Below are 25248 nucleotides of genomic sequence, written 5' to 3'. Positions count from 1 at the left end.
TCGGCCGCCTCCGCCGCTCCGCAAAGTGTTTTCTTACTCACGTGCGCACCTTTCTCTGTCGGTTTGGATACAATGTCTGAAATGAACGGAGGAGAAAGATAATTCCTCAGCGGGATAATATCGCCCACAAACATATACTCACGAGGCAGCGCACAAACAGGACGCCCACTACATCAATTTATGGGCCAAAGTACGATAAGAACGACCCGTGATTCGAGAAAGACGACGAGATCCAAAGCAAAACAAACAGAGCAAGAGAGAGAAGCTGCTATTTTGACCCACCATGCGTTCGCTTCGTAGTTCATCCTTCCTTCTTCTTTCTCTTCTTCTCGCGTCGACATATCCACTCTCGGAATCTAAGTCCTCTTCTTATCGAGTCTCCGCAGAGAAGCTGTGCGACTCAACGCCTCACCCCAGCTCATGCTTGAAATCTCTCGACTTCTCCATCAACATCGATATAAACCCAAACTTACCGGCATTATTACTACATCTCCTAAGATTCGCGCTCAACGAAGCGAGCAAACTCTCATCCCTTCTCGGATCTACTAGCACGGGCATCGTCGAGAAGCAGCGCTCCACTCTTCAAGACTGCCGAGATCTTCACGAGATCAGCGTCTCCTGCCTGAAGAAATCCAGATTATCTCTCTTCCCTTCAGGAAAGAAGCTCAACGACGTCAGGACTTGTCTCAGTGCTGCCCTCACAAATCGGGCAACGTGTCTCGACGGGCTTTCCTTCGCTACCGGCCCGGGGAAGGATGAGCTCGTCGCCGCCGTGGAGAACGCCTACAAGCCCGTAAGCAATGTTCTTGCAGTGCTCTCCAAAACGCGCCGCGTGGGGCGCGGACGTCGTCTCCTCCGACGACGGCGAGGCGGCGTTGGGCCGCCCGCTTGGCTTTCGAAGCGCGATCGACGGATATTGCAAAGCTCCGGCGATGGTAAGGAGATAAACCCCGCGAGTTTGGGGGTTTTTTGGCTAAGTGTTGGAGGAATGGTGAATTGTAGATGATGGGTACGATTCGGGATCGGTGGTGACGGTGGCTTTGGACGGCACTGGCAATTTCACGAGGATTAGCGACGCGGTCACGTTCGTGCCGAACAACAGCGCAGACCGAACGATCGTCATCGTCAAGGCTGGCGTGTACTACGAGAACGTGGAGATTCCGAGCTACAAGACCAACGTCGTCTTCCTGGGAGACGGCAGCGATGTCACCGTGATCAGGGGCTGGCGCAGCGTGCGCGACGGCTGGACCACCTTTCGCTCTGCGACAATAGGTCTGCCGTAAAATCTCTCCGCATCTCTCTCTATCTACCAATCTAACTGTTCAAAAAATATCTATCTAGCTCTATCTGCCAGTCTATAATTTTCTGTTTCTCTCTCTACTTATCCGCCTATTTATCTCGCAATCATTCTATCTTTTTATCTCTGTTAATCTATTTAACCTATCTATCTAGCTCTTTATCTACTTACATATTTATCTATCTCTCTTTCTATCCACCTATCTATCTATCCGTATATCTCGATCTATCTATCTATCCATCAATCTATTTATTTATGTCTCTATCCACCCTCGATCTATCTTTTATGAAGCTGTATCTCTCTATATGCCGGTCTCTTACTATATCTCTCCTCTTGTATACTTATCTATCTACAAATCTATTTATCCATCTCTCCATCTTTCATTTCCTCTCATCTCTCTCTACATATGTAACTCTCCTCTCATCTCTCTCTCTCTCTCTCTCTCTCTCTCTCTCTCTCTCTCTCTCTCTCTCTCTCTCTCTCTCTCTCTCTCTCTCTGAGTTAAACTGTAAGTACATATTCCGATCTTCATCTATCCCGGTTTCCTCGATTTCCCCATATAGCAGTTATAAACTCATACCCCAGTCTACCTACTCCGGTATAATCTCTCGCTATAAACAGGACCACGGTTCGACGCTTTTTTACTAATACTCTGTATTCCATACTGTAGAGACAAAAAACATAAATGTTCTATCTTCGTTACATCTGATACTGTTATAATATTCTCTTCAAATTTTGCATCTGGCAGCGGTGTCTGGAGAAGGGTTCCTAGCCAGGGACATAGCCGTGGAGAACACAGCAGGGCCAGAGAAAGGCCAGGCGGTGGCGCTGCGAGTCAACGCCGATCTCTCTGCCTTCTACCACTGCACATTCAACGGCTACCAAGACACTCTCTACGTTCACTCCTTCAGACAATTCTTCAGAGAATGCACTGTCTCAGGCACCGTCGATTTCATCTTTGGAAACGCTGCCGTCGTTCTCCAAGGCTGCGAGATACTCCCCAAGAAGCCCCTCCCCGGCCAGTTCAACGCCATTACTGCCCAAGGTAGAGATGACCCAAATGAGAACACTGGCATAGCTATCCAGAATTGCACCATACAGGCAGCAGGAGAGCTTAATGGAACGAAAACTTACCTGGGCAGGCCTTGGAGGGCCTTCTCCAGGACAGTGTTCATGAAGTCGTTCATGAGTGCAGTGGTGGATCCTTCAGGGTGGAGAGAATGGGATGGAGATAGAGGGCTGGACACTCTTTATTATGGGGAGTATGGGAATGTTGGGCCGGGTGCAGGAATGGAGAAGAGAGTGGGATGGGCTGGACACCATGTTATGGGCTATGAAGATGCTTGGGAGTTCACTGTGGACCCTCTTATCTCTGGGGATGGATGGCTTGACACAACTTCGTTTCCCTTTGATGAGGGGCTCTGAGGGAGCCACAATAATATGTTGTTAAACATACTTTGATATTCAAGTTTGTGGTATTGTGATGCTACAAGATTGGGAGAATTATGGCTAAAAAGCCATGACCTACAAGTTGAAGAATCTTCTTTTGATTTCAAAGGGTTTCGAATGGCTTAGAGAGAGTAAAGTTTGGTGTAACCATTCGAGACATGGTTGTTTGGTTCCTTTTGTGAGATTTTGTGCGAATTGTTTGTTCTGTTCGGTTTTCTGAACAGAACAATATCAAATTCGAACGGATCATCGCACAGACTCGTGTGTGGTTCTATTGTTCGCTTAGTTGGAATTTTGTTCTAATTTTGTTCGAATGTATGAATTTTGTTCATTTTTGCACAAAAAAAGAACAGAACAAAGAACAAGGCCCTATGCGGTTCTTTTGTGCAAAATTTTTGTTCATTTCAAACGAACAGAACAGAACAACTATGTCTAAACCATTCCTGATGGACAAAACTGTGACATAAATCTCCCGTCCCATCTAGTAATCGCCCAACCGATATCCGTTCGGTATCCGATATCGGACAACCAATATCCGATATCTGGGAAAAAATGGGACGGGCTGGATATCGGACATCGGATATCAGATATCGGTCGATATCTGTCTAGAAGGGTTTGGACGGATATCAGTATCGGATATCAGGGGGGTGAGGAAGAATAGGGTATCAGATACCAGATATCGGTTTTCCGATATCCGGATGTCAGAGACGGATACCGGATGCCTGATATCAGTTTTTGATATCCGGATATCGGAACCGGTATCGACAGTGAAAAATACAGTTTAAATATCAAACTATGACTTACGTAAATAAGAATCAAATGGTTTTATTCTGTTTGAATCACAGTTAATATATAGAGTTTAAAAGTTTTATTTTCTTCCATATGGGATAACAGGATTCTAAGTTTAATGTAAACTCAGAATCCCATTATCCCACATGGAAGAATTTAGAAATCTTTCTTTGTATATATTAAATGAATCCGACATTACATTAAACAGTAAAATTATATTATAATCCATATTCATTATATTTATTGGCCCTTATATTTAGTCATTATTTAATATGTAATCACAGCGTCCAATAAATAGAAGCGAAAATTTCTATATTCTTCCATATGGGTAAAGGGATTCGGAGTTTAACACCAAACCCGAATCCGGTTATCCCATATGGAAAAAAATGAAAATGTGTGGCTGTATATATTAAACATGATGTATTAACTCTTAAAAAGTTCTCTCATAACTCTCTTGCCCATGAGAAATCAATCTAATCGCTGAATAATTATCAAGTAATAATATTTTTAAGTATACTTTGGATGTGGATATCAAAAACCGATATCCACAATCGATATCCGATGTGGATTCATCCTCCCCCCTGAGACGGAGACGGATGCCAACATCGAGACGGATATCAGTATTGGATATCGGCACTATAGCAATCGATATCCGATACCGATATCCGATATCTGGAAATCAGAATGAATGGATACCATAAAATTGACTTTCCGGTATCCAATACGGCATCCGTCCCAATACCGGCATTCGGTACCAATATCGGGACGGGCAAACGCTAGTCCCATCACATGTCCATGGATTTTAAGGAAATCGGTCATAATTTAGTCACACCCTGTCACAAGACATGACGGTGATGGCATCCCTGTCCCTCACGTAAGGTCATATGAGTAAATAAAAAAAGTTTGTTTTATTCTTGAATGTAGGCCTATAACTAAGTTCAAGAAATGTTATTGAGCATATATCTCTATCTGGTGCACAACTGCCCTTCCCTTATGCTGGAGCCGCCTTCTTGCTGCCACATCCTCTCTCTCTTGCTTTCTTCTTTCTCTTCTCTCTATCTCTGTCCCCCTCCTTCTCTCTCTATACCTCCCTCCCTCTCTCTCTCCTTCATATGGGGTATGCGTAACATTTCCCTCACTCTCCATTCTCTTTTTCTCTCTCCTCACTCAGCCATTTTCTTTGACTTTTCTCCACCTATTCTCTCCCTTTCATGTTCTTAACAGCCCACTATATTTGACTATTCTACCACTCTCTTCCCTCACTAATTCTATTTCTTTCTCTCTTCTGTATAACTTCCAAATTGGACCAATCCCACCTATTCTCTCTAGCACTTTCTCTTAAACCATCCACGGTTTTACTTGCTTTCTAACTGCATATTTTCTTTTCCTTTAATGCAGCTATGAGTTTGTCTTTAGGAACACTTTTTTTATATATTATTGTGAAGTTTGTTTATTGGAGAAGAGTGATTCTGTGGCGATAACGGCAATGGAAATGACTATTGCTGTATCTCATCTTCAACGTTGATCAGCTCTTCTTGGGTTTCTCTCTTCCTTTCTTCCATACCATATCATCTTATCACCTTCTCAACATCCAACCTGTGACATCATTGACCACCCATAATCTCCACCTCGCCTCTCATTTTCTACCTCCTTCATACCTTCATCGTTTCTCATGCCTATCACATGTATCTTGTAAGCTCATGATGGCGACCACGACAACACACTACTACCGGACGTGCATCCACCTTCTCACAAGACGTCCCGAGTGATGACACGTCACCAACGACAACTTCAAAATCATCCTTTGACGTGACACTTTGACATGTCGCAAACATCGATTAATATTAGGTTTTTAAATTTACGGTTATCTTATTTTCTCCTTCCTCCAAGGCCTATACATAGGCCAATGTTGTAAGAAAGACTTGGTGAATTTCTTTTGGAATTGAAGTTTCTTCTTCTAAAAGGAAGTTTGCCCTAGCCGTCTCCCATTCAAGCCGCCACTGCTGCCTCTTGCCGCCGTCGCCGCCGTCGCCGCCGCCGTCGAGAGAAGGCCACATGTCCTCCTGCGCCCGTGTGCACCACCAACTGCCCTCGCCTGCTGCACGCACGTCCACCCGCGCTAGCCGCATGCACAGCCGCCAGCCCGCACCGACAACATGCACAGCCGCAAGCCTGCGACGGCCGCACGCGTAGCCGCCAGCCCGCGCCGGCCACACGCACGGCCACCCGCCTACGCAGCCACCCGCCCATGTGGACGCCCGCCCACGCGACCGCTCGTCCACGCAGCCGCTCACCCACACGGACGCCCGCCCACGCAGACGCCTGCCCAAGCAACTGCCTACCCACGCAGACGCGGGCCTACGCGCCCGCCCGCCCACGCAGCCGGCCCCCCAAGCGGCCGCCCGCCCATGCGGCCACCCACCATGCGACCTCCGCATTCAGTATCCAGGGGCTTCAGATCCTCGTTCTGCAAGTGCACGCCCCGTATACCGTTTAGGTTTCGGGGCGCTGCCCAGAACGCCACAAGGGGGTGACTCCCCCCGCCAACTGACCGTGCAGTTGGATCCACGACACTCTGTTGGAGCGCACGTCACTCGTCCCCGCCAACGACGTGTCAAGAATTACCCGCATCGTCATGGCGCACTGCTCTAGTGTTGAGGTAATTCTACCCTCTTTGGTGTCAGTGTTCTTCCTCCAGTGTTCCTCGATTGTTTTTCCACCACCGTCGGATAAGTTGATCAGGCTTTTGAATCTTCCTGTGATTAGTTGATTAGGCATTTGTGAATCTTCTCGTGATCGATCGTTCGATTTATTGAAAGTGTCTCTTGCTTAACCACGGTGGTTGAAAGACAGTCCTCCCACTCTCGATCGAGGAAAGGGGTTGCACCATCATTATTTACATCGGATTTAAATTTTCAAATTCAATCGTTTGAATTGTGGTCTGATTTATCCTACCCTAGTCAAACTAGCCTGCCCTGCCCGGTCAGTTCCATCATCCCGCATCACCTATCATCCTGCATCAGTTCACTTTCAGCACTTCACTTTCACCTTTCTCGCACTACAAGATTTCATCTTCTCTCGCCAACTGATTCCTTCACTACCATTATATATGTTTCCTATACCTTCTCCTCTTCTCATTCATATCTTCCATGGAACTGCACATCAGCGTCAATCAAGGCCATTCAACATCAGAGCAACCAACATTCTAGCTCCCTTCTCCAATGTGTCTTGTGATGCTTTTACTTTGAGGTAATTCTTGGTTCATGATAATTGTTGATTTGATCTAAGTGGTTGTTAACCTTAAGAATCCATGTGTTAAACTTTGATTGGGTATTTTGAATCTTATATTTCCATTAAGTTAGGTATATCATAGGTATTCCCTAATGTCCTTATTAATCCCTACTTCATGTATATAGTCCCTTTCTATAGGATTAAACCCTCACGGAATATTTCGTTAACATAATTTGCTATTAAGCTAACAAAAACACGAAATCCGCTGTCATGTCCCACATCACCTTCTCTCTTTCTATCTCGTTCCCTATCCCTCCCTCTCTCTCTCCCTCTCCTTTTCTCCCTCTCCCTCTCTCTCCCTCTCTCTCTAAGTCTCTCTCTCTCCCTCTCACTCTCCCTCTCTCTCCCTCTCTTTCTCTCTAAATCCCTCTCTCTCCCCCTCTCCCCCTCTCCCTCTCACTCTCCCTCTCTCCCACTCTCTCCCTCTCCCTCCATCCTACTCTCCCTCTCTTTGGAGGCTTCGCCGATTGAGATCACCTTGGAGGCTTTGCCGATTGAGAACACCTCAAGCTCGTTTACTTGGGTTAAGCAAAATCTTATTTTTACAAGGTTTTATCCGATCATTAAACCCTTAGGTTAAGGTTTTATCCCTCTAACTCCCTCTCTCCCTCTCTCTCTAACTCCCTCTCTCTCCCTCTCCCTCCCTCTCACTCTCCCTATCTCTCCCTCTAACTCCCTCTCACTCTCTCTCTCTCTTCTCCTCTCTCCCCCTCTTTCCCTATCTTACTCCTTCTCCCTCCCTCCCTCCCTCTCCCTCCCTCCCTCTCCCTCCCCCCCTCTCCCTCCCCCTCTCTCCCTCCCTCCCTCCCTCCCTGTCTCTCCCTCTCTCTCCATCCCTCTCCCTTTGTCTCCCCCTCTCTCCCTTTCTCTCTCCGTTCCTCTCTCCTTCTCTCTCTCTCCATCCCTCTCCCTCTGTCTCCCCCTCTCTCCCTCTCTCTCCATCCCTCTCTCCCTCTCTCTCCCTCCCTCTCCCTGTCCTTCTCTTTCTCTCTCTCTCCCTCTCACTCTCCCTCTCCCTCTCTCTCTCCCTCTCTCCCTCCCTCTCTCTCTTTCCCTCTCTCCCTCCCTCCATCTCCCTGTCCCTCTCTTTCCCTCTCTCTCTCCCTCTCACTCTCTCTCTCTCCCTCTCCCTCTCCCTCTCACTCTCCCTCTCTCTCTTCCTCACTCTCCATCTCTCTCAGAAACAGAGAAACAACATATACATAATTTCACTTCATGTTATAAATTTATACTACAATACTTTCTGTCGGTGGACCTCTTATCTTACCTCGATTCTAAATTATAATACAGTATTCGGGAAATGACCCTAACACCCTTCACATTTCCCAAGCAAAGCACCAATTTCAAGCACCAGTATCGTCTTTTCCGCAAACACCCCCAAACCTACAAAACCACCCAAACCTCTTCAAACCCTTTCTTGCAGTCAAAAGAAGCGATGGAGCCGATCAACACGCGCAGAGGCTACGCCAAAGTCGGCGACAACAACCAGTCTCCGCCGCGCCACCGCCGCCGCACCGCCATCGCCATCGCCGGCTCGACCGCTCTCCTCCTCCTCATCGCCATCGCCGTCGCCGTGGACCGCCTCCGAACCGTCCGATCAACCTCCTCGCCGATCGGAGCCCTAGCTTCGGCCTGCCGCTTCGCCCGCGATCCCGCGTTCTGCTTCTCCAGCCTCACCGCGGCCGGCGCGAACGCCACCACCGATCCGATCCGACTCCTCGCGATCTCGCTCTCCGTTGCCGGAGCCGAGATCGATCGGATCGGTCGGACCGCCTCGGCCAACGATCGGCGCGCCGAGGCGGCGCTGAAAGACTGCGAGGAGGTGATCGGCGGCGCGGCCGATCGGGTCAACGCTTCGATCAATTTGGTGAGGGCGAAGTCAGCGCTGACTTCGGCGGAGATCGGAGATCTGCAGACGTGGCTGAGCGCCGCGTTGACGGACCAGGAAACGTGTATCGACTCGTTCGAAGGCGCTCCCGGGCCGGCCCGGGAGAAGATAACGGCGGCCTTGCGCCGGCCCATGGCTTGCACCAGCAACAGCCTCGCCATTGCCGCCCACTTTCTCGAGCTTCCTCGTGGCACTATCCACCGGAAGCTTCTCTGTTCTCCTTTATGTATTCAATCCACTATATAGAAACCGAACTTCCCATGGCTTCATGTAGACATGGTTCTCCGGTTCCTTTTTGTGCGAAAACTGTTAGTTCAGTTTTCTGAACAGAACAATATCAAATTCGAACAGATCATCGCATGTGTGAATTTTGTTAGAATTTTGTGCGAATTTTGTTCTAATTTTGTTCAAATGTATGAATTTTGTTTGTTTTTACACAAAAAAAAAGAACAGAACAAAGAACAAGGCCCTGTGCGGTTCTTTATTTTGTTTGTTTGAAAGGAACAGAACAGAACAACCATGTCTAGCTTCTTGTTAGTGTTTTCTCCTGTTTCAACCCCGATATCAGATGAACTGGATGTTGAACTGGATTTTGGAAATGGGCTTTTCGATATCTGTCCATACAGATATCCTTGTGCAGAATGACAATGTCATCTCGGTTGCTACAGTACCGATATCGGACACCGTGATCAGTCCCACAGGTCGGATGACTATATCGGATTCGACGTCAGATATCGGTTTTGTACAGAGGAGGGCATAAATAATGAGGAAGATAGTATAAATCAACGATGACGATAGAGGAACGCATTATAGGCCCAATAATTTTTAAGGCCTGGCATCTGGTACAGCGGATGAACTCTTTATTTCTTCCTGTTCAATTAAACCAATATCTGGATATCGGATAGCGTTATCCGGATACCATTTTTCGATACGAATTTCAGTATCCAATATCCAGATTTTGATATTCGATATCCGGTACCGGCATCCGCTATGTTTGGAGCCCTACAATATCCGTTTCAATAGCCAATGTCGCAAGGATATATCGTTATTCGTCTCGATATCCGATGTCAGATGGATACTTCGATGTCCATCTGATGTCTGATATCGGAAGCCGCCCCAATTTCTACCAAATATTGGATATCGATTGCCCGACATTGGATATCGGACGGATATCAGACCGGCATCACAACTTCACGTCAGTTGATTTGAACATCCTCCTCAATGTCTGTGTTCTTACAGAAACCGGACAATGTTAGAGAAGGTGGTCGAGTTGGGCTTCAAGATGAGAGATGGATGGCATGGCGATCAACTTTAATTCGTCTTCGGAGTACTCTGCATTGAGTAGGGATTGAAGTTGACGATATGCCTCTACAACGTTGGTCCTGCCATATCCATGTGGACGGTCAGATTACAGGGGCATGTCACGGTACAAAAGCTAGATGAGCAATTATAAATTTTTAAAAGAAGACAATAATTCATGGTGAAATATCAAATTTTATTGCGGAATATCAAGTCTACTGCCAAGTGGAATAAACAGACCTAGAATGAAAAATGAGATAATTCAACATGGAATTAGAAATGTTCCAAAAAGATGCAAGATTTCGGAGTGCAAAACAAACGATAAATCTGAGGGAAAATATCTAAATTCTGGACTGGAATTTCAGGAACTCAGCAAAAAGTAAATACTTGGGGAAAAAAAGATATATATGGAGAATTTTCATGGATATGAGGATTTCTGGAAGTGTATGAGTAAATCTTTCAAGTATACATGCTTGAATTTCTGCTGCCCTTTTAAACAAATATTTATAAGATGAATGATTAGTCAAAGTAAGAAAAATAAAGTTGCTTGTTCACCTGACGGGTTTGAAGAGGATGAGTTGCGTGGAAGGGTTGACGAGGTAGAGCTTGAGCTTCTCCACAGCCTGGCACAGATCACCGTCGACTGCTGCCCCAACCTGTCCAGGAAGGAAATTTTAAGAAATAAGAAATAAGGGCAAATGTGAAAAATCATAAAGGTCAGGGGAAAGTTGAAAGTTCCGGACCTTCTGGGGGAGCTCAGCAACTTTTTCAGGGGCAGCGAAGGCTTGGGTTCTTAGTGGTTTGGCCAGTATTGGGTCGGCCTTTTTGTCCGACCCGCTCGCAGATAAAGCCACCTTCACAGCCGAGGCCTGTCGACGGATTTTCAATGTGTTATCTTCACACCCATGTTTAAGAAAGAGAGAAATGAAAGGGGTTTTGATTCTTGTAGAAACATAACATCTTGTTTAAAGAGGAAATTTATCGCCCTTGCTACTAGCACATCATGACCCTTATTTCAGAGAGAGAAAAAGGGGGGTTATTGATAAGGTCCCCTTAAGAACTTATCATAGCCCTAAGAAGAGGCAAAGCTAGTCGCATGTGTTAGTTGGAATAATGGTGGGCTTGAGGCACCTACTATAAATAAAGGTCAAGTGACAGACAGGGGGGGCATCTATTTTGAATTCAAGAACCCACAATGCGGACTTCAGGCAGACGAGGAGATTCTCCGAGTTTCGTTTGAACAAGGGTTGATTCGACCTCTCCTCTGGCTTCTCCATCGAGCAGATCTGATCCAGACTCTGACCAATTCCTTTTCTGTTGAATCCTGATTTCTCATCGGTATCCACTCATCGTTGATTCCCTTCTCCCTCTCTGTTCCTCAGAGAAACTGTTTTTCTTTAAGTCATTCTATTGCAGAATATTTTTGTTGGAGATTATTGGCAGAATCACCTTCAAGGAGATTCAGGATCGAGGATCTTAACAGTTATATGTCGTGATAAAGATGAATAGATTCTGACAATGAGATAGCAATGCAAGGGATATGCGGTTACTGTTACCTTGGCTACAAATGAAAGCAAAGGCTCAACGACTAGCTTGGTGACAAACATTATGAATTCTTCGCAAGTTGTTTTCAGAATCTTCTCCAGGTCCTGGAGAAAGAGAACGGTGAAAATATATTAAAATCCCCTAATACATTGAAAATATCTCACATGCGATATTTTCCAGATTGGGAATAGAAATACTCGAAAAAAAAAGCATAAGAAAATGTAAAAAATAGGTCCAATTAGAATACAGATTTCGATGAATAAGAAGTTGACATTAAAACGAAAAAAATCACGATTTACCAAACCTACATAATTTGAAAGGGACGAAAATACAAAATAACTCTAAAATTTTATTCAGTAAATTTGCAAATGTCCTTCCCTAAATAAATAATCTGTGTCCAGACGTATTGTAGATTGATCTTTGTTGTCAAGTCCGTCTGTCTACAAATATATCGTATTTTAATTTAGAGAGGCTACAATAACAAAAGAAAATATTTCTTCAAAAAATAATAACAATAATAACAAAAGAAAATCTGGTTGGCAAGCACTATCCGATCCAAACATGTCTTATGCAATCTTAGAACACAAAATACAATAATATTTGAAAAGCAGAAAAATAAAATGTCCATTTTGTACCAGTCGACGATGGAAAAGAAGTTTCATTCGTAAGGATTGACTAGGGGGCAAAAAAAATTACAATGATTTGCCATGAGAAGGAAAATCTTGGCAGCAGGCACAAGCTGACTCGGATATGATCCAGTCAATGTTAAAGAAAAAAATATATACTAAAATCAACAGATAGAGGATACTACCTTCTTGGCATCGATCTGACTTTCTAGAACACGAGGCGACAAACTTCTTGCCAAGGAGACCGAACTTGGCCAATTGAACACTGACGCTTGACCTCTCAATATCCTTCTAAGATGCTCCTGCAATATAATAGGGTAAGACGAACAAAGTTAACTTGAGAAATAGGCTGGCAGATGATTTCCACGAGAACTAACCAAGAGATGGGAGAAATCCAGTTCCTTGTGAGTGACGGAGAACTCAATGTCAAACGGCACAATCTGTTATTTTAGATGTAAGTTAATTGTAAATGAATTGTATGATGAAAAAATGGAAAATAAATCATTAATTATCCACCTGTTCTCTTAATAAGAGCAAATGTTTGATGAGGAAGAGCTGTCCATCCATCGCAGATGACCTCTTGGTGATAAGTCTACAAGCACTCTGGAGAGATTGGGCACATACTTCTACAGCTGTCTGCAAAATTGCAGCAGAGTCAGCAAAATAATAAAAATAAACCCAATTAGAGAAGAGAAATTGCGGCCATGACCTGAGCTAATCCAGTAAATACAGAAGTTTCTAGACGCCCATATAGCTTGGATAAAAGTGAAACCGTTTTTTCCAATGATGGGTACCACGTTCTGAAAACACTGGAACCCTCAGAAGCCTGCAGAGCAGAAACCTAGCTAATATAAATCTGATAAATTAAGACTCTAATAATACTCAATTTGTGTTTCTTGGAAATCCAAAACAGCAAAAAACGAAGAACATAAATCACTGACAGCTGCTTCTGATAGTGTCTCCGTGGGCCTCTCAAGCTTTGCAGGATAATCCAAGTCATCATCTAACGGGAAGTATTTCCGTATCTGCGAGATTAAAAACAAATTACATGGAAAACCCTGAACCTAAACTGTAAACCATGGGCTAAATAATTGTGGGTAGGCCCTAAATTCTAAATTAGAAATCCTGAAAACAAAAGAATGGCGGTTACCTCATCTTGGATAAATGTCCGGGCACGGAAAGCTAATCTCTCGTGAACATCGCCCAGAGTTCTTTTGAAAGTGGGACGAAGTCCAGCAGATGATTCACTTCGCCGTCCCGACTGTTCTCCTAACATTTCTATTTTAAGAATATCAACGAGTTCGCAAAGTGTATCAATATTTGTCTCGTAAACAATTTTTGGCCGCAGAGTGTCATATAAATAAGTGCACCTGTGGCAAGTGAAGTCAGTCCTGTAGCTGAATTTTAATTAACTGATAAGCAATCAAAAAAACCGAACTCTGAACTGGGAACCATTATAAGTCATTTCACCGCTTGCCAACTGTTCAGGATAGAAAGTCCTTTTTTCTTAATTATACTTGCCCTTATATATTTACGTATTTGTAAGTTAGGTCCAATTCTTTAGAGTTTTGTAAAGATAAAAGTAACTGCGTACGGATCTGATATGACAGAAAATCAAAGTTTGCATTGGACTGAACATAAGAGGAAGGTTTCCCCATTACACTTAATGGGATTTTACCCTAACTTTTAGCTCTCAACTGGGCCTTCTTATTCTCTCTGAGGATGTTCAACTGCCTTCTTGATACATAACTGACATCCATTGTCATTGATAGAATCGTGTAGGATGATGTTCACCTAAATGTACCCATGACTCTAACAATCTTGAAGGAAGGCGAGCTAGGGCTCCACAAGGTGAGATGAGAGGAGCAGAAGAGAGAGAGTCTTCAGAGAAAAATACCTCATTCAATGCATGTTTACGGCTAACGCCCTTGTAAAGAGCTTAACAGGTTTGGATCTTAATGTCCAAACCAATAAGCATACAAACGTCCTAACTCAATGTAGCCGTTATATGGGATATGTGGATTACAACTCGAGGGTAAAAATGAAAACGTGAATTTCTAACAATCACTATTGAAATCTGACTGTATCGTTCACAAACTCAAAATCCTACACTAACTTTCGGGAACAAAAACTAAACAGTCAGCTGGGGATGCATCTTACATTTCATTGTTTTTTTTTAAAAAAAAACATCTTACATTTCATTGTTAACAAGGGGAAAGTTGCAAAAGATGATAAAAGTAACTCACAGTGGGTCCATAAGAGCAGCTAAACTCAAGCCCTGCTTCGAAGAAGAAGGGAAAAAATGATCGAAAAGCTGGTGTTCAAGTTGACAAACCTGACAGATGAAAATACATCGATTGGCTCATCCTTTACAAAAAATACGTAAACTAACTTCAAAGTTGAAAAGAGATTAGTAAAAACACTCAATCTGAAAAATAAACGTGAAGTAAACCTAAAAGACAGAAAGTACTAAAGGTTCAAAAGGAATAAAGGAAAATGCAAAGTCTCCATCTAAAATATCAATGATTAAAATAACATGAGTGATAAATTCCAACTTATTTCAACCTTGAAAATCTTTAAAAACATGAGAACCCAAAATTATCCCGACAGAAGCAAATTAAAAATAATATTTAAATAAATTAATCGTAAGTACCTGAATCAGGTAAGCACAGCCAGATCGTGTTAATGATGGCAGCGATTCTCTTTTAGCAAATTCGGAAACTCGCTGCTGGACGAGGCCTTTAATCTAAAGCACACAAATAGAATCAAGCCAACACAAAGGAACACAAAGAAAGGGCGAGACTCTGACTCTACGCACCAGCAACAGCCTCTGTTCACAGTACATCCGATGACAATCTTCAAGAACTTCAAGATATTCTTTTCTCACTGATCTACCTTCTATTTCTTCCAGCACGGGCTTTAGCTAAACGAGATTTCATAAAAAAATTGCACACATTCTAAATTTTAGAGACTTAAACAACAAAAACTTAAGGTAATTAAATAGAAAATAAGAAGCAAACACTTAGAAAATACCTCACCGGAAGCAGCCTTGAAGCGAACATATATAGCAGAGGTTTCAACCCCTTCAGAAACAGTTGCTGCACTAGAGTTTCCGCCTTGAAGGGCAGACTGAACCTGTAATTTAAAGCAACATATATTTATTAATTATCAATTTAGCATATTTTTTTTAACAAGGGGTAGACACCTTTGAAACACACCTGTGCAGATGCGTTTTTAAGCACAGAAAGTACATGACTCTTTATCATCCCCAAAGCCCGAGACTGCAAAAATTTGGAAAAGTTTGGAGCTCAATACAAGTAAAAAAAGAAACACTGATGTCTAGTTTTAGGAACAACATTTCACATGAATATATCCAAAGTTGTAGCACAAGAAAGTGAATTTTACAAACAAGTACCTGATGCTGCCGAAATTTAATGAGGTAGACCCCAGACTCGGCATACTGAGGATTATTCTCAACAAACCTGCACTTGACAAAAGAAACGGATTTCATCCCAAATTACAAGTGAAAATGAGTAACTTTGATCTTCAGAACCACAAAAACAAGTTTCCAATGTCGAAAGTTCATTATTTATGGAATTTAAGAAAAAATTACCAAAAGTAGATAGACTTACGAAATGCACTCATCAAGTCTCTTGAGCAAGGGAAGAAAATTTACGTTGCCCACATTCATACTTGTTGAATGGAAAGCCCTGGCGACCTGCAAGTTAAACAACAAACTTTTAATGAAAGTAAGCATAACAGACGTGAAAATGAGACATGCTCTAAGATTTTTATAAGAAGGGGAGCAATCAATACATAATTTCTGTTTTTCCTCAAGGAATTTGATGGAGCTTCTGTGTAAGTCATTGATGCAGAGAAAATTGGGTACTTAAATCTATAAATGAGACTCATTGTTACCCTATATTAATAGGCTAGAATAAACATCCGTCATGAATCTAATAAGCAAGCTAACCACCAACTCAATAACACAATTCAGTAGGGTACAATAGATCAAGTCTTACATTTTCTAATTCATCAAAGTATTCAAGTTTAGTTCGAAGGGCTGTAGCAAACTCTACCAATCTTCGTTCCTCCATCAACTGCAGTAAGAATAAAACCAAGAAACGTCAAAAACAGAAGGTTATATAGAACAAATTACAAAGTGATAATGAAGCCCGTCTAAATCTCAGGAGGAAGATCAGACAAAAGTCAACACACAACATCACAAACGACATGCTGTCCAGGCAGTTTGATGTTGGGATCTTGAAATCAGCAGCCCACAGATTTTATTATCAGGTTTTTAGCAGGCCACACTGAGAAGGGAATACATTAAGTGCGGAAGAGCCCTGAGTCGACTTTCTCCTAAAAAAAATTGTGGTCGACCACAATATGCCTGGTATAACCATGCTGAACAGGATCATGAGCCCTTCTAAAGTCAGACTTACTATAACCAAGAAACTGGATAGGACAAGTAACGACCAGGACTTCAATGATAATTGGAAAAAAACCTTTTTCTGGGTTCCTCGATGATGTTGAACTGTCCCAGAATTTTTTTGATATGAGTTTGTTTTAGTACATCATGTAGTTCATTTTCTCAAAAAAAAATTTCAATGGGAATCCCGTCTATTAAGTTTGGAGTTTTCTGGTAGGCTCCTTGATGGAAACCGACATCGTCCGTGCGTGAGAGAGGGAGGAGATTGATAGTGATTTCCAACTCTGCCGAATGCAGCACACATAGGAACCCCAAATTTCTCTTCCAAGATACCTCATATGCAACCCCTAATTGTTATGCATGAGTTTTTTATCAGAACATAATGTTAAACCAAATGGGCTTCTAGCCCTGGCCTGGACCAACAGGCTGATTAGCTCTCTTTGATGGGCCTGGGCGTGGCTCCCATTTGTTAAGCTTAAGTGTGTATTTTCCTACTCCTGATATCTACACGGTCGAGCCAGAGAATGAGAATAGAGTTTATCATGATGTCTCAACTTCTAGGCCAGAAAAAGTAATGTGTCAGTAAAGTTGGTTGATAAGGACAAAAAAATATCCTATTGGAATTGTATAAGCAACTTTCAACAGCTCAAAGCTCAAAGCTAGTACTGGTGCGGTACACTACTACAGCAGGGCATATAACTCAACTAATCATTTTGCTAACAACAGTTTGGGCTGGTCCTTACGGTGAGCTTGACAGGCTTGCTCAGTTGCCTCCTACAATAACGAGTCATATGATTGGCGATGCCTGAATTCATAGTCCGTCCACACATAGAATTTTCAATATTAACAGTCATGATTTAAGTGCTCACCATAGTCCACTATCGAGGCTCAACCAATGACAGTTGAGTTTTTTTGGTTCAGACTTGTGATGGACTCCTTGATTCCCTCTAATTCTGCCAAGTTCAAATTCAACCAAACCGTTGGGTCAACTGATTCAGATCAGGTGGATTCCCAGTGTGTTGTTCTGTTGTTTCATATGTGAAAAAAACTCTTTCCCATAATCATTTAATACTGATCTAACTCCTTCCAAGTAGCAATCAGTTCATTCGCATATTCCAGGACAGACCTCTTCGATGTTTAATCATTTTCATAGATGATACCAACTCATAGTTTTTCAATTCATCTTCCCACTTGGAAGGGCGATACTGTCCTGCCTCCCACAATGCTTACAGTTAAGTTCATATTTATGTAAATCAGAAATGTCAGTAGTCATGGAATCCAACAGACATCCATGGAGAATAGTAAATCGGCTCTCCAACCTTCAGAGCATCTTGAGTAAGACGATCCACCAGCTTCCTTGAAGTTAACTTTCAAGTAATTTAATTACCACTGAAAGAGATTGAAGTTATAGAAGGCCGGGTTATAAAGGAAACCGACTAGGAAGGAAACCCAGTCCAAAAGCAATCCAATTCTGGTTACTTAGGATATGAAGGAGTACTCAAGAGAGAATGGAATATCTGACTCATGAGTCAACTCTTGCCCCTCTCATTGCTCCCACTCGGCCGTGACTCTCTCTACTTTGTCATGCCAATGATCTTATGTGCCTGGGCGGCCAGCTTCTCCTACCTCCCAGAAATAATAATAATCTTCTCGTCTCTCTCCCATAGACAACAATCTTCTCCCTTTATTTCTCTGCGCTAATCTCCCATCCAATCAGATTCATTTTGATTTGATCCTACTCAGCGTCTTACATCATTATTGAAAGGCTCTATCTGCACTAATCTCTATGATACTACCCAGGGTCTTATCAGAGATGGTCAGTTTACTCTGATCCATCAACTCAGTCCGATTGGATGGATTTGGAATTTCAGTGTTTGACATTTTCGGAGTATCCCTTCTGACAGCTTCTTTCCTATCAGAGTTTCAATCAAACAAGTTTCAGGATCTTTACAAATCAAGAATCAGTCACATACGATGATAAGATCCCATAATAAACTGAAAAAAAAAATCAAAAAGAAAATGGGAAATAATAAATGGCAAGTTTGGAAATCAAACCCCCAAGTTTTGATACCATGTTCAATAATGACGGAAGACTTATTTTGAAAGGAAAGATCCAGATAGAGCCTTTCAATGAAATAAATGAAAAGACCCAGATAGAGCCTCTCAATGAAATAAATGAAAATATCCAGATAGAGCCTCTCGATGAAATAAATGAAAAGATCCAGATAGAGAAGCTCGACCTGAGAAAGAAGACGAAGGACTACAAACAATAAAATCTATGAATAAACTAAATCCGCCGTATTCCCTTCCCCCACTCAACACCTTGTAAAGATTCAGTTCTTGATCAACAACACTTCTGGAGGATTCTTTCATTCTCTGGAGTTTCAGGTAAGTTATTCCAGAGTTTATTGATCATAGTACTTTATCTCCGTTATATGGTCGAGCTTCTCTATCCAGATCTATCGATCAATTTCATCACAGAAGCTGGATACTAGTTCTTGATTGGTAGTTAGAAAGGAAATAAAGTAGACTATAAATAAAGGAGGAGGACAGAGTGGGGAGCCGACATCAGACTTTTCTTGGAGCACGTGGGAGCTGGGAGGACAGCTGCATTTGACCGGAGCTATCCGAGCGACACGGAGCTACCAAGAAGGTTGGAGACGGAGACGATCACCACGGGTATTCCGCTGTAAGTGACTCATCCCTATTTCCAAATTAGTAGAACGAATCCCTACCTGTAAGTGACTCATTACTATTTCCGAATTTCTACCAATTAGAAATTCGTATTTCTACCAAGAACGTATCAGACTCCCAAACTTGGGGGAGGGCTCCCCTCAAACCCAGCCAAAATATGGATGTCCCTCTGACCAGAGCCTTCCCCTCTTAATCGGATGAAGCCTTAGCATAGGAAAAGTGTAGAAACATGCCTTGAATCCACAAGGCTTGCTCTACTATAAGCAGCCGAGTTCTGAATCCACAGAACTAGCATCTTCAACCCTTAAGTCCAAAGAGGGTTGTGCTTGAGTTCATGAGTATTTGAGCACTGTATAACAAGGAGAATACTCAGAGGGGATAAATAGGTTTCTCAGAAAATCAGAATACTTCAATAATCATCAAACAAGGTTAAATGGGGCCCTATATAGGCCACTAAAAGTTCAGGACCATTCATAATGACTATACCCTTGAAAAGACAACAAAGCATTGAAAAAATAATACTAGCAAGATAAAATAGAAGATCGGAAGCCTGACAGGACTGAGCAGAGATATTCTACATATTATGGGGCTTGTAGAATCGGTCAAAAGATATTGTGTTGCTCAAGAAGATTCTAACAAGACAAGAGAAGATTTGCCCTTCTGAAAAGGTGTAGCAGACATCTTCTGCAGACTCTAACGGAAGAAGAATATGTTCGAGGATTCTGGCAAAGGAAGAATATGTTAGAGGATTTTCTGGGTCTCTCGGCACTTTTATACAAATCTCTGCTTCTTCATCTTGGGCCACCAGCTGATCATGGGCCTCAATCATTGGGCTTCTAAGCTATATCACAGTCTAGCCGCCTACGATATGTGTCCTTTAGGGCTTTCAGTGCCATATCCTCCCTAGGGCTCATAACTTTGCCGCCCACTTTGTCAGTAGCACCAGGTTCATTGTTTGTAATTACATAACCTGACCCTAGGTTGATAGGTGCACAAATCACGTCCCAAGAGACCAATGTCATCCCTACCCTCTCCAGATTCTGAGCCTTTCCAGAAAAACCTTCCCATCAAACCTTTCGGCTCATATTAAACATTGTTCAACCATTGTCTGGAATCTCCACATTATGGTGGTGACAAATTTGTCCAACTAATTTTGCAATGATTCTTTGGATTTCTGTCATTACTCCTTCAGCTCTAGATTTTTCCTTTTTTCCTTCTATGATGGCTTCAAGACAAGATTCCCAGAGATCTCATCTAATCATCTTAAAGATATGCCTCCCCTTTCCAATGGGTGGGTGGGTGGGTGATGTTGTGTTGTGGGCTGGGTGTTATAGGGAGACCTCTCTTCCTCTCAAGGGACTATCTTGCTCTAGAAGGGACTATGACTTTATAAGTGTGTTTTCAATGCAGTAAGATGTCGTTGGTCATCTCAAATTCATCTTCAAAAAGAGAAACACTAACAATAGAATAACTACATAGATGCCAACGCTACTAAATCCAGCACGGTACAGATTTTTTTTACTATAATGAAAGACATCACTTCAAACAGCAGTTACTTTCAAAAAAAAAATCAATGAGACAACATCGGTGAGCCACCAGTAGACCAGGAACACGTCAGTTACTCTACAGAGATCTTAGTATTGGCTGAAGGTGGCAGCACAAACATTGGAAAGTAATATTTCACATGATGATAGAGTCAACTAGGTAGATGTCTTTGCATTACATCCACTAAAAGAAGCAAAGAATGAAACATACAAAAAAGGTATAGCAAACATAATAATGAAGGATAAGAAAACAAGTAAAACATACAAGACGATCGCATGCATCATGTAAAGATCTCGTTTTACTAGCCACTGCCTGATGTTGAAGTTGTAATTCATCAAAAATGTTGAGGGTATCATCCACCTGAGCGAAAATGTTTAAAGTTGTATTATTATAAAACACAAATATTAAGTAGACCAGACTGAAGAAGGTAGGTGAATTCAGATGGAAATCTAGACGCAAATTAAGTAACAGAAGATACCATACCCGACAAAGAATTCCATCGCAAATTTCCATACGTTCAGTTAGTGTATTCACATATTGGCGATACTTTTCTTCCGTCTGGAGACAGGAATGTACATAATTGGTACGTTTGACATGTCCCAAAAAACTTTCCAATTGAAAAATAAACACAAACCTCTGATTTCATTATGGATTCCAATTCCGTGAACCATTGGTAGAACTGTGGGCAAAAACGTGGGTGATGTTAGCGAATATTGTTGAGATAAAATCAGCATTTTTCACACAATAGGAAACCCAGAAGTCCCAGAAGAAAAATCAAGAAGGCTGCTCGTGCCGTTCTGTTGAATCTTTGGCAAATCATCAATCTATTTTTTGCACTATTCAATCAAATTAATATAAATGATCCCCACAAAGCACTGCAGCATCAGTGTAAGCAAATTAAAAATTGTGGTTTCAATAGAATCGAATATTTTGATTGCTCCCTTTATCGTCCATCCTCTAGGTGTTATCCGTAGGGTTCAAATCTGATGGGGCCCGAAACAGAGGGGATTCAGCGCATGTACCACAGCAACCATCGGCCTAACAATGTTGGCCCAAGGATAGCCAGGATTACATGGGGTCCACGTTGGAGGTGAGGATGGAGTGACAGATAGTGTTTGCCACCATCCATGACGATGATGAGAGGACAATTATAGATAGTCACCATTCCCGTCATTTGTCCTCGGGAAGATGATGATGTCGATGAAAAAATCCTCACCATTATCTCTTGTCGGCAGGTAAGATGACAACAATGAAAATGATGATAACTTTCTCTTATCATTGCTATTCTTCACTCTCTGTCCATTAACCTCACTCTGATGATGAGAAAGAAAGAAGAAACTATCAACGTCTCTCAAGCTGCAGACGATGATAGATGCCAAGAAGTGGAGATCCACGGCAACAGCAACAGCGGCTGAGGGGTGTTTGCATTCAATCAAAAACTCTGCATCGTTCGCAACTGTCATCATTTGTCCCTTTTTGAGGTTTTATAACCTCGGCAAGGTAAAATGTAAACCAACGGCAAAGAAGTGGTTCTTCGTTCAAGAGAGCAATAGCTAATTAGTTTCATCTCAAACTGTGTGGAAACAACTCTTTGGAATTTTTTTTGCTGGAGTTGTGTCAATCCGTTTTGAATCCAGTATTATTTCCGAAAAAATGGCTTTTATGGTGTACTCTTGGCTCAGAAAACATCATGAGCTTATTTGAGAAGCAGATTGGTCGAGGTAGACAAAGCGTTCAAGAGTTCAGACATAAAAAATCATTACTTCAATATTTTGAATTGTTTATGAGCTTGATCGTCAAACCTAGAATGTAACCAGTTTGACAAGAAGTCTTTTAACAAACCTCATGTGTGCTAACTAACACGGCGTCTATTGCGCCAGAACGTTGAACTGCACCATTGCTAAGAGATCCAGACAAGTTATCGTTGTCTCCAGCTGTCTGCTCCAGGGACTGCATTAATCAATTCATGAAGCATCAGTTCAAAAAAAATATTCCTGTACTGGGTTAGAAATTGAGAAATTATAGGCATCTATAAAGCTCAAAACAAGATAAAAGTTTAAGCGACAACCGGCATCGCAAAGTTAAATAATACTCCCCCAAAAGGTCAAGTCTTATGCAGGAAAATACCAGCTTCTCTGGGAAAGGACGCTCGGCAACAGCATGGGCCAGTGATATAATACTTGTTTGCTGTTGCTGTGTTAGTGGAGCATTCTGCAAAGGATTATCCAAAAAATAACGCCAAGTTAATTACAAAATAAAAAATAAAGGGTACACAAAAGAGAAGATAAAAAAGATAAAGGGATAAATAACCCTATGACGTAGTCATAAGATCACGAGCTAAATTACAACTTCGAAATGTTCAAGTCCTGATGTCTAGGTGATCATTTCCTTCGTAAGGAATTAAGCGAGCAAATAAAGAAAGAGCAACCGTTATGTAAAAGATGGCCATCGAAAAACGGGCATCAATCCAAAGCAGAACATCTAATCCACAGGATTTAAGACATAAACGGACGCTCGTACTCCACTAAGAACCAGGAAATCATTAACAATCACGGTTTTCTTAAGACTCGATTGGAGCACCTGTGAAACATGGAATCAATAAAAGATTAACATAATTTCCCCTCATTTCAAAGACAAGTCAGCAGACGATACCACAAGCAGGAATTTCCGAAACAGGTTGCCATTTAATCCATCTTAAAACAAAGATCAGAATCATAACCAAAATAAGAGAAACAAATGAGTGGAGCAACAAGCCATCAAGAGACAATTACCAAACAAACGCACCACGGAGATACAAACGACAAACTTCCACAACCTAAGGGAAATTACTACACACAGCTACGTGATGCGGACAGGATCAACACAAACCGCCATTTTGGATACCGAGATGTTTCAGTAGAATTTATGAATTCCGGCCAAAGACTAAAGAAGATGAAGGATTTTCGGGCTACCTGATCCCATGTAGTAGCGAAATTGTATCCTCTAGATACGGCTCCCGATTTAACCAGAGGCTGCTTCGCTACTTCGCCGGATCTCGCCGCTGCCATTGAGCTCAGATCGCAGCGATGGAGAACTTCTGACAGCCGATTTGGCCCCTCTAGTACAGTTTGGCCGTTCGGTTCATTGTCCTTATTTATACATCAAGGTTCGGGAGGGATGACGGTTCCTCAACAAACGTCTTACCGTCATCCGTGCTGTTCTGACACTTGAGCGGAAGATGGAACCAACTCCTTCGTTTCTCCCGTTCCGTCCCGTCTCGATCCGTCATCGAGTGCCTGTGAGTATAGTGCGAGATCGTCCAGGACGTTGACAAAGGATGGGACGGGATGGTGATCGTCCCGTCCCAAAAAATTTCGTCCACTTCCCGTCCTGTACAAAAACCTTCCCGTCCAAGACATTCTCGTCCCGTCCCACGTCTAATGCACTGCCTTATCCCATGTCCGGGGTGAGGCAGTGAATTAGGCCACTCAGAATTTGACACTTGGCACCTCACATGACTCCCGTAGGACGCAGAAACCGTCCCGTCCGCAGTCCAAGGCCCCAGACGGGACAGTTATTTCGTCCATGGACAAAACAATCGTCTCGCCCGGGGATGGGAGGACAATTCTTCGTCCCATCAAACATCCAAACTCTTCATGGGAATATTGTTTCATCCACGGACAAAATTACTGCCTTGTCCACGTCCGTGGCCTATGTCTGTGAGGTTTTGACTAAGGCTCAAGACGATTGTTGTCACATAATATGTTTGGATATTGGGACAGACAATGGAACGAAAGCCTTTTGTCTAATTCCATCATCGAGTGCAAATGATTATCCCTGGGGAAGATGTTATGTCATCCCTTCTGTCTCGCACCATCATCCATGCAGACATTGTAACGGAAAATGTTATGTCATCCAATCAATCATGATTAACCCTCTTGATGATGTTATGTCATCCCATCTGTCTCTCACCATCATCCATTCAAGCATTGTAACGGAAGATGGAACGAAAGCCTTTTGTCGTGTTCCATCATCCACTGCATGTGATTATGGCTGAACACGGTTGATGTTACATCATCCATTGCGTCTAGCACCGTCCTTCGTTCAGACCTCGGAACAAAAAAATAGAACGAAAGCATTTTGTTATGTTCCTTCATTGGGTGTAGGTGATTTTTTTAGGCTTCCAAGCATCCTCTATCTAGTTAGTATCATGTCCCGTCCAGCCCCCAGATAGATGGCAGAACTAAATTGCAAATTCTGTGGTAGATGAAAATACCTGATGGATACTATGTAGCCCTCAAGTCAATAACATAATTTATTCAAGTTCATTGGAATTAATATTTATTCATTATTATTCTTGTGTGATGCTTATAATGAAGTATTTGAATTCTCGATTGACTTATAATGAGATCAT

The 25248-nt window shown here is 42.5% G+C and overlaps 3 protein-coding genes across 3 annotated transcripts; 2 read left to right on the top strand and 1 right to left on the bottom strand.

The window, feature by feature from the left end:
* Nucleotides 1-214: 214 nt before the first annotated feature.
* Nucleotides 215-2836, top strand: LOC144701677 (putative pectinesterase/pectinesterase inhibitor 12). The gene is made up of 3 exons (XM_078573411.1): nucleotides 215-935; nucleotides 1003-1272; nucleotides 2046-2836. Exons 1-3 carry the CDS (start codon nucleotides 284-286, stop codon nucleotides 2720-2722), a joined length of 1599 nt encoding a protein of 532 aa, XP_078429537.1. The 5' UTR covers nucleotides 215-283; the 3' UTR covers nucleotides 2723-2836.
* Nucleotides 2837-8248: 5412 nt separating this feature from the next.
* Nucleotides 8249-9078, top strand: LOC144701676 (pectinesterase 3-like). Its single transcript, XM_078573410.1, has one exon. It carries the CDS (start codon nucleotides 8262-8264, stop codon nucleotides 8958-8960), a length of 699 nt encoding a protein of 232 aa, XP_078429536.1. The 5' UTR covers nucleotides 8249-8261; the 3' UTR covers nucleotides 8961-9078.
* An 836-nt stretch (nucleotides 9079-9914) lies between these two features.
* Nucleotides 9915-23972, bottom strand: LOC144701675 (sec34-like family protein). The gene is made up of 24 exons (XM_078573409.1): nucleotides 23807-23972; nucleotides 22983-23066; nucleotides 22698-22805; nucleotides 21490-21534; nucleotides 21339-21413; nucleotides 21120-21215; nucleotides 16207-16284; nucleotides 15817-15902; nucleotides 15600-15666; nucleotides 15403-15465; nucleotides 15218-15319; nucleotides 15003-15107; nucleotides 14838-14930; nucleotides 14431-14519; nucleotides 13335-13554; nucleotides 13126-13209; nucleotides 12894-13010; nucleotides 12701-12820; nucleotides 12562-12624; nucleotides 12370-12486; nucleotides 11570-11662; nucleotides 10757-10882; nucleotides 10569-10669; nucleotides 9915-10096 (listed from the first exon to the last, which is right to left on the bottom strand). The coding sequence occupies exons 1-24, from the start codon at nucleotides 23900-23902 to the stop codon at nucleotides 9967-9969; spliced, it is 2358 nt and encodes a 785-aa protein (XP_078429535.1). The 5' UTR covers nucleotides 23903-23972; the 3' UTR covers nucleotides 9915-9966.
* Between the last annotated feature and the right edge of the window lie 1276 nt (nucleotides 23973-25248).

The sequence above is a fragment of the Wolffia australiana genome, chromosome 4, assembly GCF_029677425.1.
Source record: "Wolffia australiana isolate 7733 chromosome 4, ASM2967742v1".
Classification (NCBI taxonomy): domain Eukaryota; kingdom Viridiplantae; phylum Streptophyta; class Magnoliopsida; order Alismatales; family Araceae; genus Wolffia; species Wolffia australiana.
The sequence above is the reverse complement of the archived record's forward strand: the minus strand, read 5'-3'. Positions and strand labels throughout refer to the sequence as shown.